We start from the raw sequence: 21348 nt of genomic DNA on the forward strand, positions 1-21348 counted from the left end.
CTGCTGCTAAGTCACTTTAGTCGTGTCCGACTCTGTGCAACCCCACAGATGGCAGCCCACCAGGCTCCTCCACCCATGGGATTTTCCAGGCAAGAGTACTGGAGTGGGGTGCCATTGCCTTCTCCGACCCAAAGACTGAGAAGGGGCAAATTTTATGTAATTATTTGATCATCTTTTTGTGGAGAGTGAAATGTAACAGAACAGTAAATGTGGAGATCCTTGAAACAATAAAGAGCTTTGGAGTAGAATATGGCAGGCATATCATGCTCAATGGAAGTAGCAGATGTGGCCAAGGAAAGGTTAAAAAAGAAAAGGGTACATAGGTGATAGTGAGCTGGGTCAGAGTAATTAATATTTGAATAAAAATGCATTCATCAGAATGTCAAGAGTTCAGACTAGAAAGGTTTTGAATTGTATAGTGAAATGCATTCGAAAACCACCTCCCTCTAAACAAAATGCTGTTGATGTTTTGTTTTCACTGTTCACTCTCTCACCAGTAGAGGTAGAGGATTGGCTATCACTTTCAGAGAACACACTCTATCATTGAAACTGCACAGCAAGGTCATTTCTGTATCCAGCTGCATTTCTATTATAATCAACTAATGAGAACCAAGTGGACTCTCCAGAACACTGGTCAAAGATAGCCCCCAGGATCAACAAAACTGGAGTGAAAATTGCTCTTCTCTGAACATGTGCTGTTTGTGGTCATCACTTTGGATTGCTCGGGTTCATGGAAAGACTAATGAATTGCAAAGTATACTTAGAGGAAGAACCTGACATGCCCGGAGGAATCTTAGAGTTGGGTCCTTTAACAGGCAGATCTGGAGAAGGTGGGAGAGGGCAAGAAATTGAGTGGCATGCCATCTATGTTTTCAGTGTGCTGGGTACCTAGGGCTCAGCTACAGTGGGTGTTTTCAACAGTTATTTTTGTAAACATGGCTGTGATGACTTAGACATAGGATTTGTGAAGACACCTTCAGCTTCTTTTCTGAATCTGAGGAAGGGCACTTAAGCTAACAAGTAGGTTTTTAAGGACATGTGTGGCAAACGTTTTCCCAGTGCAGAGATTAAGGGAGTCAACAAGCCCTTGTCTCTTGACAACAATGGGTGTGTCAATCTAGTTCTGTTGATTCCTCTAAACTTTTCTGGAGATTAGCAATCCACTCAATGCAAGAGTGCTTTACCTGGGCACAGAGACCCAAATACCAATCTAGTTCACACAACCTCTTAACCTTAACGATATACCCTCTATGCTTTGGCTTCTGGCTCAAATAATTTCCCAACCCTCCAGCCCAGTCCTTTTGCATGCTCCTCTGCCAATTCCCTGCAAGATCTTTGATAAACTGCATTTGCAAACCAGGGTCTGGGGCACGCAGACAGTGTCCCAGCTCTGCTGCTCCTCCAGTTTCCTCTGGCTTCACCAGTGGTCCCATCACTTCATGGCAAATAGATGGGGAAACAGTGGAAACAGTGACTGACTTTACTTTTCTGGGCTCCAAAATCACTGCAGATGGTAATTGCAGCCATGAAATTAAAAGACACTTACTCCTTGGAAGAAAAGTTATGACCAAACTAGAAAGCATATTAAAAAGCAGAGACATCACTTTGCCAACAAAGGTCTATCTAGTCAAGGCTATGGTTTTTCCCGTGGTCATGTATGGATGTGAGAGTTGCACTATAAAGAAAGCTGAGTGATGAAGAATTGATGCTTTTGAACTGTAGTGTCGAAGACTCTTAAGAGTCCCTTGGACTGCAAGGAGATCCAACCAGTCCATCCTAAAGGAGATCAGTCCTGGGTGTTCATTGGAAGGACTGATGTTGAAGCTGAAACTCCAATACTTTGGCCACCTCATGCGAAGAGTTGACTCATTGGAAAAGATCCTGATGCTAGGAAAGATCGAGGGCAGGAGGAGAAGGGGATGATAGAAGATGAGATGGTTGGATGGCATCACCGACTCGATGGACATGGGTTTGGGTGGACTCCAGGAGTTGGTGATGGACAGGGAGGCCTGGCATGCTGCGGTTCATGGGGTCGCAAAGAGTCGGACACGACTGAGTGACTGAACTGAACTGAACAGAACACTGGCAAAGTTCCAGGCCAGGGCCAGACTTAGGGTGAGGAGAGTGAGGCACTTGCCCGGGTGCCAAATGTTAGCGGACACCAAACAACTCAGGAATCAAAATGAATGATTCTTTTTAATGCACCATTTAAAAATCCAAAGGAATACAAAAATCCTTGATGAACAACATTTCAAATTTCTGAATAAAGACAGGCTCCCTTCTTGCACTGGCAGGGCCCTGCCTCACTTGCCTCACCGTCACCCTAGCCCTGGGGCTCCAAGTAAACTTGATTTACAAAAACAGGCGACCGACCAGCGCGCCACAGTTTATCTATATGAATTTTTTAAATATTGCATTCAATATTATTTCTCTTTACAACCAAATTTGGGTAGCGAGGAGGGGGGATGTTGTTTGTTGGTTCTTTAGGGTCCCCTTAAATACCGCGCCTCACCCTGGTCCAGGCACACCGTGACCTCTCCCCCTCCGCGCCCCGGAGGGTCCCGCGTCCGGGTCAGGTACTCTGGGGCCGCCGCCTCCTCGGGCCGGGTCAGGTGCTGCGGGCGAGCCCGGGGAAGCGCGGAGGGCGGTCCCTGCTGCACTCCACGGCTCCTCCCTCCGCGCGCTCAGCCAATCAGCGGCCCCGCCGCCCCGCGCGCCGGGGCTCAGGGCCCGCCCCCGACGCCGGCCGCCCGGGCGCCGGCTCCCCCTATATAAATCAGCCATTTGCTTCGCTCCGCCCCAGAGCCCCGGAGTGCAAGCCGGTTCCTCGTCGATCTTTCAGTCGTCCGCTTACTCTTTCCTTCCAAGATGACAGATGCCGCCGTGTCCTTCGCCAAGGACTTCCTGGCAGGTGGAGTGGCGGCGGCCATCTCCAAGACCGCGGTCGCGCCCATCGAGCGGGTGAAGCTGCTGCTGCAGGTACGTCTCGGAATCCGAGAGCCTGACCAGGAAGTGGGGGGAGGGGCCGCGCGGGAAGCGGTGGTCCGGGGCCTGAGGGGAACCAGCCCTCGAGATCTGCCCAGGGAAGTGGCAGCGTGGGAGCGGGGGTGGCCGCGGGGTTGGACCAAAAAAGGCAGACTTGAGAGAGGTGTTTTAGTGATCTGAACTTCAGGATCTCGGAAAGGGTCGGGGGCGGAGGGTGGGCGGAGGAAGACCAGGGCCTGGGCATCCCAGAGGCAGCGAACTCGGATGGGGCAGCCCAGGAGTGACTGGCTCCCGGGCCTTGGGTCAAGGGCGAAGACGCTGAAAAGAGGGACACCTGCCCGTACCGAGGACCTCAGGGTCGTGGCAAGGAGATAACAGCCTGGGGGAGGCCATGCGGCCGGTGGAGCGGCCTCGCAGCCGGCAGCCGCGCTCAGACCGGCCGGGCCGGAAGCCGGCGCCGGGAAGCGCGTGTCCCTTGTGCGTCTGCCCCCGCGCAGCCGCCGGCGCGTTCCCGCGGCCTGGCGGCGCGTTCTGCTACTCCGGCTCTAGAGGGCGCGCCCGCACAGGCTGACGGGTGGTGGCCCTCGGGTCACCTCCAGGAGAGGGGGACCCGAGCGGGAGGGAAGCTGCTCCCAGGGACCTTAGGCGAAGACCACGGTCACCAGGGTGACCGCACCTGACGTGGGACGCGCCCTAATGTCTCTGAACCAGGGTCTGAGATAATGACCTTTCTCCCAGGTCTAAAGGTCACGGCTCCACTTGAGGGTGGCACCTCCTCACCCAGAGGGGTGGAGGCTTAATGCTTCTAGCTGTGACAGCGGCAGAAGGTTAGGAGGGTCCCACCTGTGGGACCTAGAAGGCCAGACTTGGGGCAGGTGGGAGCCAGCTAACCTTTAAGGGTGTCGGTTGAGATGCTATATTCTCTTCCCTTCTTGTGATTATCACTCTTTCTGTTGGCCTCCTTGTCTGCCAGGTGCAGCATGCCAGCAAGCAAATCACTGCAGATAAGCAGTACAAGGGCATCATAGACTGCGTGGTTCGTATCCCCAAGGAGCAGGGAGTCCTGTCCTTCTGGCGTGGTAACCTGGCCAATGTGATCAGATACTTCCCCACCCAGGCTCTCAACTTTGCCTTCAAAGATAAATACAAGCAGATCTTCCTGGGTGGTGTGGACAAGAGGACCCAGTTTTGGCGCTACTTTGCAGGAAATCTGGCATCAGGTGGTGCCGCCGGGGCCACGTCCCTGTGTTTCGTGTACCCTCTCGACTTTGCCCGTACCCGTCTAGCAGCCGACGTGGGCAAAGCTGGAGCTGAAAGGGAATTCAGAGGCCTCGGTGACTGCCTGGTTAAGATCTACAAATCTGACGGGATTAGAGGCCTGTACCAAGGCTTTAACGTGTCTGTGCAGGGTATTATCATCTACCGAGCTGCCTACTTCGGTATCTATGACACTGCGAAGGGTAAGTTTGCCCGTGGGCTTCAGAACTGTCCATGTGAGAACCTTTAAAGGGTTGTCTGAAGGCAGCCAGCGTCACCCTGTACAGCCCTTTGTGTACAGAGATGTTGGGGGTGGGGGACGTGGAAAACAAGTCAGGAAGACTCTGCTTACTGGCAAAAGTGTGTCTCTTCTATTCTCAGGAATGCTTCCAGATCCCAAGAACACTCATATCTTCATCAGCTGGATGATCGCACAGTCAGTCACGGCGGTTGCTGGGTTGACTTCCTATCCGTTTGACACTGTGCGTCGCCGCATGATGATGCAGTCAGGGCGCAAAGGCAGTAAGTTCCACTGGAGCAAAAGATACAGATGTGGGCATGGCACATGGGCACAGACCAGCCATGCCTGCCTTTGAAAATGGCAGTGTGTTGCGATCCCAGGTGGGGTTGATTGGTCTGCGTCCACTGCACAGTCTCCTTTCAGTGGGCCCTTTGGGTGCCTATGCCCAAGGGGGCTTGCCTGGTGTTAGAGGTTAAGGCCAGCAGGTTGTCTGCACCTCCCCGTTGTCCTTTAGTCACCATATTAAGATTGCAGTATTGGCCACACTAATGTGTAAATGTTGGATTTTTAAAAACTGACGATAGCTCTTAGAGGTGGGGCTCTGGGTTAGTCTAGTTAAACTTAAGGACTTTTCACCTCAGCCTCAGATCACCAACCCTTTGTCTTTGTCCTTTGCAGCTGATATCATGTACACAGGCACGCTTGACTGCTGGAGGAAGATTGCTCGTGACGAAGGAGCCAAAGCCTTTTTCAAAGGCGCGTGGTCCAATGTTCTCAGAGGCATGGGCGGGGCTTTTGTGCTTGTCCTGTATGATGAAATCAAGAAGTTCACCTAAGTTATTTCCTAGTTTTTCTCCTGTGACTAGGCATGTTGTATTATATAACATATCTTGAGCATTCCTGACAGACTGTTAGCTGTCTATTTATCAATGGCAACTATTTACTGGTTGAAAATGGGAAGCAATAATATTCACCTGACCAGTTTTCTCTTAAAGCCATTTCCATGATGACGATGGGACCCAATTTTTTATTTCAGTCACTCCTGGCAAATAACAAATTTGAAGAAATAAAAAATACCTGGAATAGTTTTTGTTTGTGGTTTATTTTCATTTAAAAGTACATTAGATAATTTAGTAAGGGCTACGTTTGAGTAAATGCTGCAGTATATCCTGAGGTGATGAGCGTTCTTCTAAAACCAATCTTCAGCCATCCACTTAGCAAAGAATACTTTGGCTGTGTGACCCATTGACATTCCAGACCCAGAGCAACCGAAAACTGTTGGTCCATTGCCTGTGGACAGTGACAGCTGATGAGCTTTCTCTGAAAAGCACTCTGGAACCACCTTTCCTATCTTGTGCTTATTAATGAAGTACTAGCTGAATTTTACACTTGAATTTCATCTCATTTTATGATGAAATTCATTCCTCCATGAGTTTCATCTCATTTAAACAAAAGTGTTGTGAAAGTGAAGTCGCTCAGTCGTGTCCAACTCTTTGTGACCCCATAGACTGTAGCCTACCAGGCTCCTCTGTCCATGGGATTTTCCAGGTAATAGTACTGGAGTGGATTGCCATTTCCTTCAGGGGATTTTCCTGGCCCAGGGATCAAACCCAGGCCTGTATTGCAGGTAGATTCTTTACTGTCAGCCACCAGGGAAGCCCATAAGGTGGTAACAGTTAACCAATTTTTGTCCAGTTGCCTTCCCTCCTTCATCTTCACCTGTCTCAAGTCAATCTAATCCTGTTCAAAGCAGAGGATTAGAACTGGCATAGTTAGGCAGTGCTGAGATGGCAATACTGTTAAAGATTATGGAGAGAGCTGCCAAGAACCCAAATCTCACTTTACAAAAAGGAAACTGCATCTACATTTTGGCTGATATTTTAATCAGCCCAGTTAATGGAGGATGTGTGTTTCTTATGGGAAAGTCCTTCCTTGGGATCCACATGAGAATGTGTTTGCAATTTCTGCAGCTCTTGTAGCCTCAGAAATCCAGGGATTTTACCTAAAACGAGGTTTGTAGGAAGCACCATGGCTGGCAAACCACAACATTCAAAGTAGAAAATGATAGGTAATCCACTTGCACAGGTGAAAGTTCCTGAGGAATGCGACATAGACTAGCATGTTTATCTGCCACTCACAGATAGGGTCTGCATGGCAGGCGTTATTGCCCACAGGATCCTAGTGTTTTTTGTTATGTGCCACCTGGCCAAGCACCTGAGTCAACACAATATACACATACCAAGTTATATACCTTAAATATACACAATGTTTTTATATAATGGATTTATCCCTTACCTTCAGTGATACAATAAAAAATATCTTGGTAAAGTTGCTAAAAAAAAAAAACCCCACAAGACTACCGGTATCAAGCCTGGATTCTGCCACAACTGTGCTGTAGGGGAAGTTAATTTCAAGCCTCAGTTTTCTGCATCTATAAAATGAGGATACTAATAATGCCTGCCTTTGAGAGATGTTTCAAGGATTAAAGGAGATTCCACTTCACTCCCTGGGTCAGGAAGATTCCCTGGAGAAGGAAATGGCAACCCACTCCAATATTCTTGCCTGGAAAATTCCATGGACAGAGGATCCTGGTGGGCAAGGGGTCACAAAGAGTTGTACACAACTGAGTGAATACCACCACATCTACCATAGAACATACATAATGTTGTAAGTGGTAACTATGATAATTATTAAGAGACAGTTAAGGTTTCAGGGGCTCCAAAATCAGAAGTACCTGGATTTGAATCCCAGCTCTGCTGCTTACTTAACTTATGGCCTTGGACAAGTCACTTATCCTGGGTCTCAGTTTCTTCATCTGTAAAATGGGGATATAACAGTGCTAGCCATATTTCCTTGGCATCTTGGGAGTGAGAGTTAAATAACATAAAGCATGTAAAGCAATCAATGTAGTGCCCGGCATCTAGTAAGCTCTCTGATGTGAGTTTTTCATAATTAGACATCCATTTTGTGGAATGAAGATCTGCCTAAGCAGAGAACTACTTAAGAATGAACTCAAACCCACTTCTCTTTTCTCTGCAACAGCCTAGATACACTATTTTGTGTAGGATTTATATAAAATAAACTTCAGATTGGGTCTTTTTTCAGAGAATTTGATCCTGAAAGGGGATAAGAGGCTCTTCACTTAGGGCTGCAAACCATAATACAAGAGAACCCAAGCCCCCTTTATGGTTATGACAATAGATGTGGGCTCACTGAGCTGGCAGCTATTAAAATAAACCTAGGACCAAGCGTTAATGATCAGAAAGAAGTGGTGCTTCCTACAATTGGGTGGCTGGCATAGATGAGGTGTGTTTTTTTCCCCCTCTTTCTATTCTTGTTCAATGATTTTTGAAATTTAATTTAAAGACAAAGTGGTTTTAATCTCTCCAAGCTGTGCAGGATAGTGCTATAGAATTCATTATGTCCATTATGCTCATGCGAACATTGATAGTACACAATCTTAGCAACCCCCTAATTTATGCCATTGTTTTGTTACTATTCAAAGCCTAACAGAATCTGTGAAGCCCGATTCCAGGTGAGAGAGCCAGTATACAGGTCAGCTTGCACACAGCCTCGCTCTCCATTCCAGGGGCCACTCGGCTCAGTCACCGGAGGCAGTGCTCCGGGTGTTCCGACCGCCACCACTGGATAAAGAAACCAGGGGTGTCTTCCCACAGGGGCAGTTGTCGTGGACGGTAAGTCATTTAAGCCATTATTTTGTATTAAAAGAGATGTGGATATGTTAGCGAGTCTATTGCACAATCTGAATGTATTTTAAAGCTGTAGAAAGAGTTCTGCCACTGCCTTCAGACCCCAGGGGGAACCCTTTCAGCCTCCTCTGCCATTACAGATACTAAGGTACAAAAACATTTTAAAGTACTGCCGTGCCAGATGCTAGATTTTCAAGGGTCTGTGTTCCTGCGGTATGTTTCCTTTTTCCTAGGAGGTTTGTAAGCATAGTATTTCTAATTTGTTTTGGGGTTTTTTAACACAGTTAGTATCTGTACGTGGTCCTCAGAGTTGAACAGTAAAGATGTAAAATGAACAGTAAGCATTTCCTCTGTCCCATCCCTAACCCTTGTCTTCAAAAGTAACCATTATGAACAGTTTCTTGTCTATTCAGACAAAAAAAATTTGTAATGCATATTGTTGTGAGAGTAGCTGATTTGTTTTTTTATCTGAATCCTATTCTGACAGCTTGGATTCAAAATGGCATGATTCTTTTTAGACCAGTGTCAGACTCTGGGGACCAGGACTTACAGACGCTGTTGGAGGCAGGAGGGTGGGGAACGGGTAGTTTCTGGATTCTGAGCAAGGATTTCTAAATGTGATCCTTTATTAAAACCTTAAAAGAAAGCCAGTATTTTCCTTTGCAGTTTTAGCTTTGGTTGCTGAGTGACCTGGGGGCAAGTCACTTTTCACATCAGAACCTTAATTTCTCCTTTAAAGTTCCTTCCAGTTGAGATGTTCTCTTGCTCCATCATTTTTACATAAAGCAGAATCAGTGAAAGGACTGGGATTAGGTGATTTAATCCTCCCCGAGAACATTTTAAACTATCTAACACAGTCGTAAGTTGAATAGTCTCTGACTCAGAACAGTCATTTGCAGACTGTGTGGGTGGGTTGGTGTTGGCAAGTAAAATTGCAAATGTAAAGATTTACATTAATTTCGAGACCAAGAAGCTGAGCAACAAAATTACAGCTTGGAGTTTGGGTCAAAGGAGGTTTGATTTACCTCAAAATAGTTAATATCCGTCTTTTCAAAGCCTCATCTTATTATCTGTAATATGCACTTTGGTATGCAAGTGGCGATTTATTTCAACAACAAATACTGGATGCTACAATTTCTGGACACAAAAAAAAGTACCTTGTGTTCCACTCAAAATTTTTGGAGGAGCTTTCCCATCATTTCAGTCATTTATTTGGTTTAAATGCAGGTGAACAAGTTCAGATGCATGGTGTTCTTCTTAGCCAAAGGCTTAAAAGAGCCTTTGGTATCCCGGCAACAAATATAAACAATGTTCAAGTGACAGATTGGGCAGTATTTTCACTATACACTCTTCAGAGACACAACTGAGTTACAGGCTAAAAGTATTAATCCATAACTGTCAGTTTAAGAGAGGTGCCCATCCTGGGATTTCATTTCCTTGGGTGACTTTTGTAATGAGGGGAGGAAATTTTTAGTGGGAACTTCTGGGATCTAATCACAAGACACGTTTCACCGTCTCTAATGTTTTCATTCCCACAATGGAGATGGTTGTGGCCATAAAGACATAACTAGGGCAAAGTCTTTGCTAGACCACTATTGACATCAGCTTCCTAGGGCTTTGTGTTTGGGAGTGCAAAGGGAAATGCTTCTGTCTAAATGAGTTTCCAATGCCCTGCTGGGTGAGAAGCAAATGTACTCTCTCCTGATAGAGACGTGCCAAGAACCTAACGATGCTTTAGCCTTGAAGCCACCCATTGCATGGGCCCCTTCCCAGCCCTGAGAGGTGCCACAGCGATATATTCATCTCATCATTGGGCTTTGTAAAATGTTCAAAAGATATGTTTGTGTTTTTTAAAAGGGGGCAGCCAAATAATATAATTATATAAACTGATATCCCCACAAAACCTGCATCTACACCTGCTGGTGGAGCTGGAATAGATGAAGGAATTTGGAGGCAACCCTGTACATGAAGGAATTTGGAGGCAACTCTGTACATGAAATCCTCACTGCTCCCCATCTTCTCGCCCAGGACTTGCTCATAAGACTCTTCTGGACTGGAGGTCTCATTTTCTTTTTTTTTCTTTTCTTTTTTTTTTTTTTTTAAATTCAAGTATAGTTGATTTGAGGGCTTCCTCGGTGGCTCAGATGATAAAAAAAAAATCTGCCTTCAATGCGGGAGACCCAGGTTCGATCCCTGGGTGGGGAAGATCCCCTGGAGAAGGAAATGGCAACCCACCCCAGTATTTTTGCCTGGAGAATTCCATGGACAGAGGAGCCTGGAGAGCTACATTCCATGGGGTCGCAAAGAGTCAGACATGGCTAAGCAACTAATACACATACTGTTGCTTTACCATGTTGTGTCAGTTTCTGCTGAGGTCTCATTTTCAAAGACCAAACTTTCTCACTTGACAACTCTCCAATTTTTACCTAACTGCTTTCTGCCTCAGTTTCCCCATCTGTCATACACAGATAAGAACACTACCTCATGAAAATTAACAGGGTTAATATGTGTAAAGTGCTTAGAACAAAGTGGACACCTGCTTTACACAGTTTTGCTGACTGTTACTGGGCTTCTCAGGTAGCTCAGATGGTAAAGAATCTGTCTGCAATGCAGGAGACCCCAGTTCAATCCCTGGGTTGGGAAGATCCCCTGGAGAAGGAAATGGCAACCCACCCCAGTATTCTTCCCTGAGAAATCCCATGGACAGAGGAGCCTGGTGGGCTACAGTCCATGGGGTCAAACAGTCAGACATGACTTAGCAACTAAACAACAATGATTGTTACTGTTTTATTGGAATGCCTTAAATGAGTTTTGTTTCATCCATGGGATACTGATGTAATGGACTTATCCCTGACCTACAGATTTCTAAAACAGTCGTGAAAATGCCACATGTCCCATAGAAAGTGAATCTCTCTCTCTCACAAAGAAAGAAAAGGTTGTGAAGAAAGAAAAAAAAAAAACACTTGGAATGCACTGAATAGGAATGTGTGATTATGGTGGTAATCCTGAACTCTTAAGTTAGAGCACTTACTTTACAATTCTGGTTATTCAAGGGAGCAGAGGCCAAAAAAAATCCATCCTGCCTCACACCCAGACCCCCATTGCCCTGCTGGCCCAGGAGAGCTATGTGATCATCAGGGTTCCCTTTGTTCTTACAGTATTTCCAGGAATCCATGAGGTCCCTGCCTGATTACCCAAGTCTATGATGTGACTCCCTAGGGAAAGAAGCTGCTGGGGAGAGGCAACACTGAGACTTTTGGAAGCAAAAGATCTCCTTTCACTTTTGCAATTCAGTCCAGGAGTTAAGAGTCCCTTTATTATAAAAACTGAGCCTTGTAGTGGGCTGACCCTAGAAGTGAAGGTTGGAGGCTGAGGGCTTGGACTTCTGGGTAAAAGCATGCTGCTTGCCAGTTAGGATAGAAAGCTGGGAGTTTGGCCACTGAAATTGTAATCCCACTTCAGCTCCATGCTTCCCTGTCTCTCTTAGGTCACATCAGAGCTCATCATGGATTAGTCCCTCAGTCTGTCTACCAGGAGAATTGGAGATCAACTTTTCTTGTTTGGGTTACAATATCATTTTCATTTATTTATTTGTTTTTGGCTGGATCTCCGTTGCTGTGCATGGACTTTCTCTAGTTGCGGCATGCAGGGGCTACTCTCTGGTTGCAGTGCACAGGCTTCTCATTGCAGTGGCTTTTCTTGTTGTAGAGCATGGGTTCTAGGGTGCACAGGTTTCAGTAGTTGGGGCACACAGGCTTTGTTGCCCCACAGCATGTAGGATCTTCCCCAACCACGGATTAAACCTGTGTTCCCTACATTGGTAGATGGATTCTTAACCACTGGATAACCAGGAAAGTCCCCATTAAAAAAAAAATTTGTTGAAATATAGCTGATTTACCATGTTGTATTAGTTTCAGATGTACAGTAAAGTGATTCAGTTATACACACACGTATGTGTTTGTGTGTGTGTTTTAACAGTATTAGCTGCAACATCATTTCTTAAATCTTCTACCAAATCTCTTTTCAGAATTTCTAGAGCTAGACAGATTGGATTGTTAAGCCTGCTCCTGCTGATTAAACAATCAATACAACCAAATACTATGATTTCTCTAAAACTACAGAATCACGATCATAACTAATTATTTTGACCTCCTATATGCCAATGTTGTGCTATTCACTTTGCCTGGATTAACTCTCCTGATTCTCTCAATAGTCCTGAGAGGTAGGTATTATTATAAGCTCCATTTTACAGCTGATGAAACTGAGGCTTGAAGAGGTGAGGTAATGCACTCTGAGCTGTCCTTGACTTTCAAAGAGAACTTTAAGGTGAGCCTGTCCAGCTATTTATTTTGAGTCATGATATATTAAAATATGAAAACTGACTAGTTTCAACCACAGACAACCACTTGACAAATATTAAATAGAAATTGTAATAACCAAAGCACTGTTTACAGAGTTCAATTTTAGAATATGAGTTATTTACTATTCCAGCCAATTTAAGAATTATTGTTCAAGAATAATTACTTTAACCTAAAGCTACATTTGATTTATTCAAATTTCCTTAACTTTTTCAGGACAGACACTCCTTTTAAAAGAAGGCTCTTAGCAAGGAATGCTGAGCCCCCTACTAAGGTTACTTGCCTGCAGGGGGGGCTATTGTGTTATTGGACCATTGGGTAAGGCTCAACCCAGCTAACACAACCACATGACCAGGTGGTGTTTGACGCCCCCTGACCTCTTGCCAAGGGTGGGGGGCAGGTCTCAGAAAAATGTTGACACCAGGGCGCTGGTCTATTTTAGCTGATTGAACCATCTATGGAGAGACAGTAACTTGTGCCTTTTGTTCTGCTACATCTGTGCATGCTCCAAAGTCCCAAACCAAACCACTTGCCATTCCCTCACCAGGTGTTCATGCTCATATTTCTAAGCTTTGATGTACTATGACTGCAGTAAAACCACAACCTAAAAGGTGTGAGGTATGTTTTATTCAGGGACCTTTTTGAGGACCATATTCGAGGAGATGGCCTCTCAGATAGCTCCTAGGAAATGTTCCAGAAAAGCAAAGGAGGAACCAGGATACAGTGGAGACATCTCAAGTTAATGATTGTAGCACTTTTGTGTGTATAGAAGATGCAAGAATCCAGGGTCATTGAAATTATTCCTCAGATATGCATCTAGGGTTGGTATCTTCTTTTTTAGCCATTCTGAATTCCCCCTCAGGGCACACCAGGGTGGGAAGGTGGCAACTGCAGTGGCTGATGGCTTGATGGCAGTGACATTCTTTGTTTACTGAAATGGAGAGAAGTTTTGTCCAGTTACTTGACCCCCCCAAGCTGCCATTCCCTACCTCTGCCAAGGCACAGTCCTTCAAGATCCAGCTGAGATCACCCCTTTTTCCACAAGTCTTCCCAGACTCCACTAGTCAGTGCTTGCTGCCCTTTCCTCTGAACTGCTAAAGTATTTATGCTCAATTCATGGTTGTATCCCCAGTGCCTGGAACAGTGCCTGGCACATAGTAGGTACTCAAGAAATAATTAAGTGTATGAACTCTGATGTTTGTGTCATTGTGTAATGACTAAGTGTCTGGCCCCATTAGGGGCTGTGTCTTGTTCCTCTTTACATTCCTAACATGGAGCAGAAAACTTTGTGTGGTAAATGTCCATTGGAGGGAGAAATGAATGAACGTATGAACTTTGCTCCTTGATTATTGATCTGCAGGAGTAAATTTTGACTGGATCCAGCCTCTTGCACCCTGGGAACAACTCTGCAGTAATATGTTGCACTGGGCCTTCTTGACTGGCATCTATTGTTTGCCCAGCTCCTGGGCTTAGAGGGAGGCTCTGGAGACAGCAGGGGGTTGGGGAATCACCGTGTTTCTGTATTGCTGCTATGTGGTCCATGCTAGAGCCAGGGCTTTAGAAACCCCTCTTCCCCAAATCTATGTGAAAAATAGATATGACTCCACAGCAAGTGCCCCTAGCTTCCTGGGAATATATGCTGCCTATTCGATCATGAACTCCAAACACAGATCCCTCCATCAAGTAAATACCTGATGGATATCTGGTTGTGATGGTGACAGTGCTGAACACTGACTGTCACACAACATGACTCAGGCCACTCCAAGGGGAGAGGAATAGGCATGTTACTGGGGCACCTGAGGACGCTGCCATCAGAGCTGTACCGACTGCACACCCACGTGATATATTAGGGCTGATTAGACCAGGCATACTCCTGTGCCTGGGCCTGATGTTCCCCGCTTCCAAGACAGCCCTGGCCACAGAAAGCCGAAGAGAACCCTAGAGTGAAGGTGACCCTCTGATCTACTCTGAAGGCAAGTGGGTTTGCTCCCTGTTTTGAAAGTGGGTGGGAAGCCCCCAGGGATTCGGTCTCTTATTGCTCACCCATTGTCATTTCTTGAGCTTTTCATTGTGGGCCAGACACTCTTCCAGTGGTGTATGGGTTCTCTTATTTAATCCTTTCAGCTGCTTTTTGATGCAGGTGCTGTGATTACCATTTTCCAGATGGGGGTAACTGAGGCAAGCCATATATGTTTATAAATAGCACCTGCAGCTAAAAACCCTGAAAGCAGAGCTCCGCCCCACCCCACCCCCCGCCCCCCACATAAGTGAGAGCCAGGAGATGCTGCAGTTCCTGGAAAATGACCAGGGAGACCCGAGGAAGGAGAGCGGTGTGTAGGGAACCATCCGCCTGGGTGGGGAAGGACCCGATGTCTGCAGCGTCAGGAGACACCTTGGTATAGTGGTTAGAGGAGGGCTCTGCCTCTTTCCAGGTGTGAGGCCAGGAGGTGGACAAGGTACTAAGTTCTCAGTGCCTTAGCTTGCTCAGCAGTAAACTAGGGTCAAGAACAGCACTATTGTGCAGATTAAATGAGTTAGTACTTGCGAGGCTCCTGGAACTGAGTTGGGCACAGAATTTGCGCTTAGATGTGAAATGACCACGGGATTCTCTGGAGACCGCCAGCCTCGTCCGTTTAGGTGCCGGATTTTTCAAGGGAAACACTGTAGTGGGCGCTCTCGGCGTGTTGGCGACAATAGTCTTTGCGGCGGATGGGGAGTGGAGGGAGTAGCAGAGGGAGATGTCCCCTCCTGCCACGGAGGCGACTGCAGGCAACTAAGAGAGAGGAAGGCTGGGCACGCCCTGAGGGGAAAACGAGGCTGCCGTGGGCCTGATGACGACTGAAAGCTGCTGGAAATGCAAGGCTGGCTGACAGACCCACGCTGGGAGACCCGCCGCGCAGCCGCCGCCGCAACCAATGGCGAACTCGCCTCTCCGGGCTCAGTAGCCTCCTCGCAGCTGCCTGCAGAGGGCGCGCTACGTCTCTGCTCTACCCGGCACTGCTGCCTGGGGGGTGGGGGGTGGGGGGCGGGGCTCCAGGGGGTTGCGGCGCCCTCCACGCCAGCTGCTCTCCACCCGGCTTGGGCCAGCCCACTTCCTCCAAGTATCCTTCTCTGACCACTGTGGCCATACTCTTCCTGCCCTGATCCCCTAAAGCATCATCCACGCTTGCATAATTTAGAACTCGGATATGTGCCGGCTGGCTCGCTAAGTGTGTCTGGTGTACTGGGAAGTCTTGGCTCCACAACAATATCAGAAGGGTTGAAATATCAGCCCTCCTCACCACCACTCGCGGCCCCTGGCACGCTGGTAGCCACAGAGCGAGTGCCCAGAGAACACTTGACTCACCTCCATGAAGTCCCACTATAATGACTCCCCAGGGGAGTGTCGGGGTCCTCGATGTCAGAGCACGGAGGTGGCAGAAGGGGCGCCTAGCAGGATGCCTGTGTGTCCTCAATTGACACCTTAGCCTTCACTAACCGGGTGGGGCCGGTGTAGCCCTCCTCCAGAGGCAGTGAGTGCCTTGTGCAGAGGAAACCGGTGTGCGGGAAAGCCCACTGATAATGGAAATATCCGCCGAGTCCCAGCTTCAGTGAAGAGCCCTGTGCACAGCACCTGGGACACAGATATGTAACCAGGGTCCTTTTCCTCATGGGATGCAGCGTGGAAAAATGGAAACAAGAGATTTAGAGTCAGAAAATCGCCACACACTCGCTCTGTGACCTTGGTCACTTCTCTGAGCCTCAGTGTCTTCATCTGTATCTCTAAGAGAACCTGGAATGGGAAGGCATAGGGGAGGTCAGTGAGTATGGTAGCCAGACCTATAGTATTTCCACTTTCATGAGGAGAATATATTTATTAAGTAATCTAAATTACCATTTCTAAGTCAAAAAATAAAATGGAAGTGGTAGCATTTTGTGATAATCAAATGATAAATTATTTATGAAAAGTTTTTGTTAATTCAAAGAGGCTCCACAAAGGTTTATCACTTTCTGCACTGCTAAAAATACATAGTAGGTGCTCGGATAAATGCTTCTTGAGGAGTGAAAATGTTTCCCATTATGAGACGAACAGTCAAGTTGTTATAGACTCTAAGCTCACTCAACCTGCTGCACAACAGGCCAATGAATCCAAGAGATGAGGTGTTGAGGCAAGGAAGATACTTTAATCGGGGAGCCAGCAGACTGAGAAGATGGCAGGCTTGCGCCTCAAAATAACCATCTTATTGGGTCTGGATGCCAGGTTATTTGATAGATCAGAGATGAGGGTAGGGGAGGAAGCAAAGTAAAAAGGCCATTAATTTTGCAAACATCTCCTAGAATGGCAAGCTTCAGGCAGGGGATGTGTTAATTTCTTCCTTCCTGCCAGGTACACAGGGTTCTGAAAAAAGGCACTTTAGTTTAACGGTTAGGCAGAGGGGCAGGATTCTCTGAGGCTAACCATTCTGTGTGATTAGCAATGAAAAGCAAGTCAAAGAAACAGTTCCAACATGGAGTCAGAATTGGCTTGCTCTCTGCAACGAAGTCAGGGTTACAAGATCCATGCATAAATGTGGAAGTTAAGGATACAAGAAGGTCTTGCACATGTCAAGTGACTTGTAGCAATCACTATGGGTGGATGGTCAGGTAAGGCTCCCTGGCAGGCACTAGACTCAGACTCGAGATCAGCTTTGAGGATTGAATTGGATTTTGGTAAAGAAATACAAGGAAGAAAGACCATCTAGACAGAGGAATGGCCTGAGTAGAGGAGCGAGGCAGGAAGGATTGAATGGTTGCAAACTGCAAGTGCCAGAGGGTAGTTTTTTCCTCACTATTGTATCCCCAGTGACTAGCACAATCCTTGGCACATAGTATAGTAAGATCTTGATAAGTGTGGAGGGAAGGGAGGGAAGAAAGAAGGAGGGGTGGAAGGGAGGGGAGAAAGGGACAGAGATGAATGAATTTGGCCAAGTTGAGACCAAAGCTTCCCACACCTCACAAGTCAGATGGAGATTAGAGGAACACAGACTTGTCTAACATCTGTGAGACTCATTTTCCATTCTGATAATAATACCTGGAGATTCAATTAGAATTATCCTGGAGATTCAAGGACAGAATGTGTATAAATTGCCTGTGGCAACCCTCAGAAACTGTTGGTAGCCATTGTGATCCCAGCCCTGAGGCTGGAACAGATTTCTGAGGAGCGATTTAAGAATTGATGCTTTTGAACTGTGGTGTTGGAGAAGACTCTTGAGAGTCCCTTGGACTGCAAGGAGATCCAACCAGTCCATTCTGAAGGAGATCAGCCCTGGGATTTCTTTGGAAGGAATGATGCTAAAGCTGAAACTCCAGTACTTTGGCCACCTCATGCGAAGAGTTGACTCATTGGAAAAGACTCTGATGCTGGGAGGGATTGGGGGCAGGAGGAGAAGGGGACGACCGAGGATGAGATGGCTGGATGGCATCACTGACTCGATGGGCATGAGTCTGAGTGAACTCCGGGAGTTGGTGATGGACAGGGAGGCCTGGCATGCTGCGATTCATGGGGTCACAAAGAGTCGGACACGACTGAACGACTGAACTGAACTTGTATACAACAGGCCATCAGTCAGTAATTTCGGCTAAGGGGAAGATTGGGGATTTTGAACTTGAACCCTGTTGACAGCGCAAACCTCCTATGCAAAGTGGGGTGAGGCGAGGGTTGCAGGGCGGGAGGGGAGGAGGTGCAGGCATGGAGGCTGCTCTAACTGGCAGGGGATTAGGACAAGCTAGGGCAGGGGCAGTGGAGACGAAAGGAAAGGGATGATGGGAAAAGGAGCAGGAAGGGGACTTATTATTTTTAAAAGAAGACTGCTGAGAGCTGGCTGCAGACTAAAACGGGAGACAGGTAGGAGCTCAAAAAGATGCAGAGACCTGCTAAGTGGGTTTAACTGCAAAGTGCAAGGAGCCAGGTGCTGTCGGGAGCCCCAGTCAGAGTAGAAGAACCCAGAAGGCTCACAAGGGCTTCTGTTGTCCCTGGTCAATGAAAATCACCAGTTCTCAGACCCTGCAAGATTTTCAGACAATGGTATTTTCCCAGGAATTTTAGAGACTGCGTCTATTTTCCTGTCCTCTTCTCCCCAAGTGTCAGAGAAGCACAGTCCACAAGGGGGCAGATGATGTCTGGCAGAGTCTGGTTGCCGTGATATGAAGTGATATTAAAAGGTGATCTTCCCGCATAGATACTCCAGCTGTCCAAACAAGCACAAGCACGAACAGGATGTTGGTGTCATTTATTTTCCCTGCCTCATTAGCTGCACTGCCAGAGGTGTGCAAGTGTGATGTGGCCACGAGGTGAGCAGCAGGAAGCCACAGAGCCATTGCCTGACTTCAGGGGGGTCATTGGTCATTGCTCACACTTGATGCTGCCTCCTGCTTCTAGCTCCTGGCTGCCTTGCTGTTTGCATCTCCCTCTCTGAGCTGAATAGAAGCAGAGGCTGATGCCCAGCAGGGTGTGATGGTTAGAGCAGAGCTCCTGCAAACTGAGATCAATCGGGCAGCCCACTCCAAGCAGAGCCCAGGACTGGGTGTTTGGAGGAAAAATCCCGAAGAAACAAAAGACTCCCTTAACGAACTGAATCTAATGGAAGAGAACAGGTAAACTCACATTAGTTTATTTATTTATTTATTTATTTATTTATTTATTTCACATTAGTTTAAAGAATGCCTCTGGGATCAGAGAGACCTAGGTTCAGATCCAGCTCTACCACTTATTAGCTCTATGTCCTAGGACAAGACATTTAATTTCCCTGAGTCTTAGTTTCCTCATCTGGAAAATAGGGAGAGTAATTGTTATTGCACTTGTCTTATAGTGTGGCTGTGGGATTTCAATGAGATAATGTGTAAATGAGAGAAAATCTAACAACAGCTCTCAATGAATGTTAGCTGAAGTCCTTGGCATTTTTGTGTTGTTTTCTTTTGTTTTTGTCTGGTTGGTTTTTTTGACTGCATCATGCAGCATGTGAAATCTTAGTTCTTTGACCAGGGATCAAACCCATGTCCCCTGCAGTAGAAGTATGGATTCTTAACCGCTGGACCACTAGGGAAATCCCCTGAAGACCTTGTTATTGTTAATAGTAATCATAAAGCAATGGGCTACATATTGAATACAGAAAAAACTTGGAAGACACATGGCAGGTGCATAGGAGGTGGGTTTTACCCTGAGTCATTGAAGGTGAAGAGGCAGGAGTGGTGAGAGCAGTGTGGGGAGGGCATTCCAGGAAGAGGGAAAGAGTGAACGTCCTCAGACTTGGTGGGCGAGGTCACAGATCAGCCCACTGTGTCTGTGCTAGCAAGGACAGGGCAGCTGCCCTGGGGTCGGTGCAGCAGGACCCTCGGGCCAGACAGGGAGGCAGTTGAGTCCTTACCTCAGCAGGAAGAAGCCAGGGAAGAGATATGAAGGAAAGAGTGTCTCCAGTGACTATTGCTAGAAAAGTCCCTTGGTGTCCAGCCTCAGCATGTTAGAAGATGAATGCAAATCCATGAGAGTAAGTCTATTAGTCTGGGTTCTCCAGAGAAACAGAATGTGTGTATTATAATAGACATTGGCTCATGTGATCCCTGGTGACTCAGATGGTAAAGAATCTGCGGGCAATGCAGGAGACCAGGGTTCAATCCCTCGGTTGGGAAGATCCCCTGGAGGAAGGAATGGCTACCCACTCCAGTATTCTTGCCTGGAGAATTCCATACAGAGAGAAGCCTGGTGGGCTACAGTCCATGAGGTCACAAAGAGTTAGACACGACTGAGCAACTAACACTTTTTCACCTTCATGTGATTATGGAGGCCAAGAAGTCCCAAGACCTTCCATCTGCAAACTGGTGATGTAACTCAGTTCGAGTCTTAAGACCTGAGAGCCAGGTGGCCAATGGCATAAGTCTAGGTCTAAGTCTAAAAGCCCAAGAACCAGGAGCATCAGTGTCTGAGCCCAGTAGAAGATAGACGAATCAAAAGGAGCAAATCTGACTTTTTTCCCTGCCTTTTGTCCTTTTGGCAGGGAGAGTGGGATACCTTCAACAGATTGGATAATGCCCACCTACACTGGGGAGGGTTGCCTTCTTTACTTCTACAACTGATTCAAATGCTAATCTGTTCCAGAGACACTCTAACAGACACATCCAGAAACAATGTTTTACTAGCTGTCCCTCAGCCTAGTCTACACAGAATTAACCACCAGGACAGCAAGCTAAGAAGAAGAGTCCCAGGGACTGTCTGTCTGCAGGAGTACCCACTGTAGGACTAAATGGAGAATACAGAATAAGGAAGTCAGAAAGTTTCTTTGTTCTGAATCCTAAATGCGCATCTACAATTCCAAGGTGATGACCCAATGGGACCTAGAAGTTGGCTTTTCTCCCACAACAGCTTCAGCTATCAGCTACAAAATACTCATCTCCAGGCAGAACCTTCCCCACCCCAAGCTAGGGGCAATAAACTGGAAAGATGCTCTTGGCATTGTTTAGTCCCTGGGGCCTGGTCTAAAGATTTTCATGCTGGTCTTATAAAGAGATCTTTTTTCAGGCCCTGATTCAGGGCCAGCTGAGCTGGGCTCAATTCCTGTCTAACCAAATGGTATGCACCCATATAACCCTTGGGTACCTAGGCCCTTGGAGGAAAGCCTTGGCCTAAATAGCCCCAAAAAAGAAATCACAGAAAAACTTTTATATTTAACTTTAGGATATCATAAGTGATTTTTTGGCAGCAACCCTTCCTAAATAGGGTTGGATTAGGCTAATATTAAAATTAACTTTATGAGAGGCAGTACCACAGAGTGCTTAAAAGCCTTAA

At 46.8% G+C, this 21348-nt stretch overlaps 1 protein-coding gene across 1 annotated transcript; it reads left to right on the plus strand.

Moving 5' to 3' along the window:
• Positions 1-2715: 2715 nt before the first annotated feature.
• SLC25A5 (solute carrier family 25 member 5) lies at positions 2716-5570 on the plus strand. Its single transcript, XM_040265144.1, has 4 exons — positions 2716-2979; positions 3959-4445; positions 4624-4764; positions 5162-5570. Exons 1-4 carry the CDS (start codon positions 2869-2871, stop codon positions 5317-5319), a joined length of 897 nt encoding a protein of 298 aa, XP_040121078.1. The 5' UTR covers positions 2716-2868; the 3' UTR covers positions 5320-5570.
• The last annotated feature ends 15778 nt before the right edge of the window (positions 5571-21348 follow it).

This window comes from Oryx dammah, unplaced genomic scaffold (assembly GCF_014754425.2).
Source record: "Oryx dammah isolate SB20612 unplaced genomic scaffold, SCBI_Odam_1.1 HiC_scaffold_23, whole genome shotgun sequence".
In the NCBI taxonomy this organism is placed as follows: domain Eukaryota; kingdom Metazoa; phylum Chordata; class Mammalia; order Artiodactyla; family Bovidae; genus Oryx; species Oryx dammah.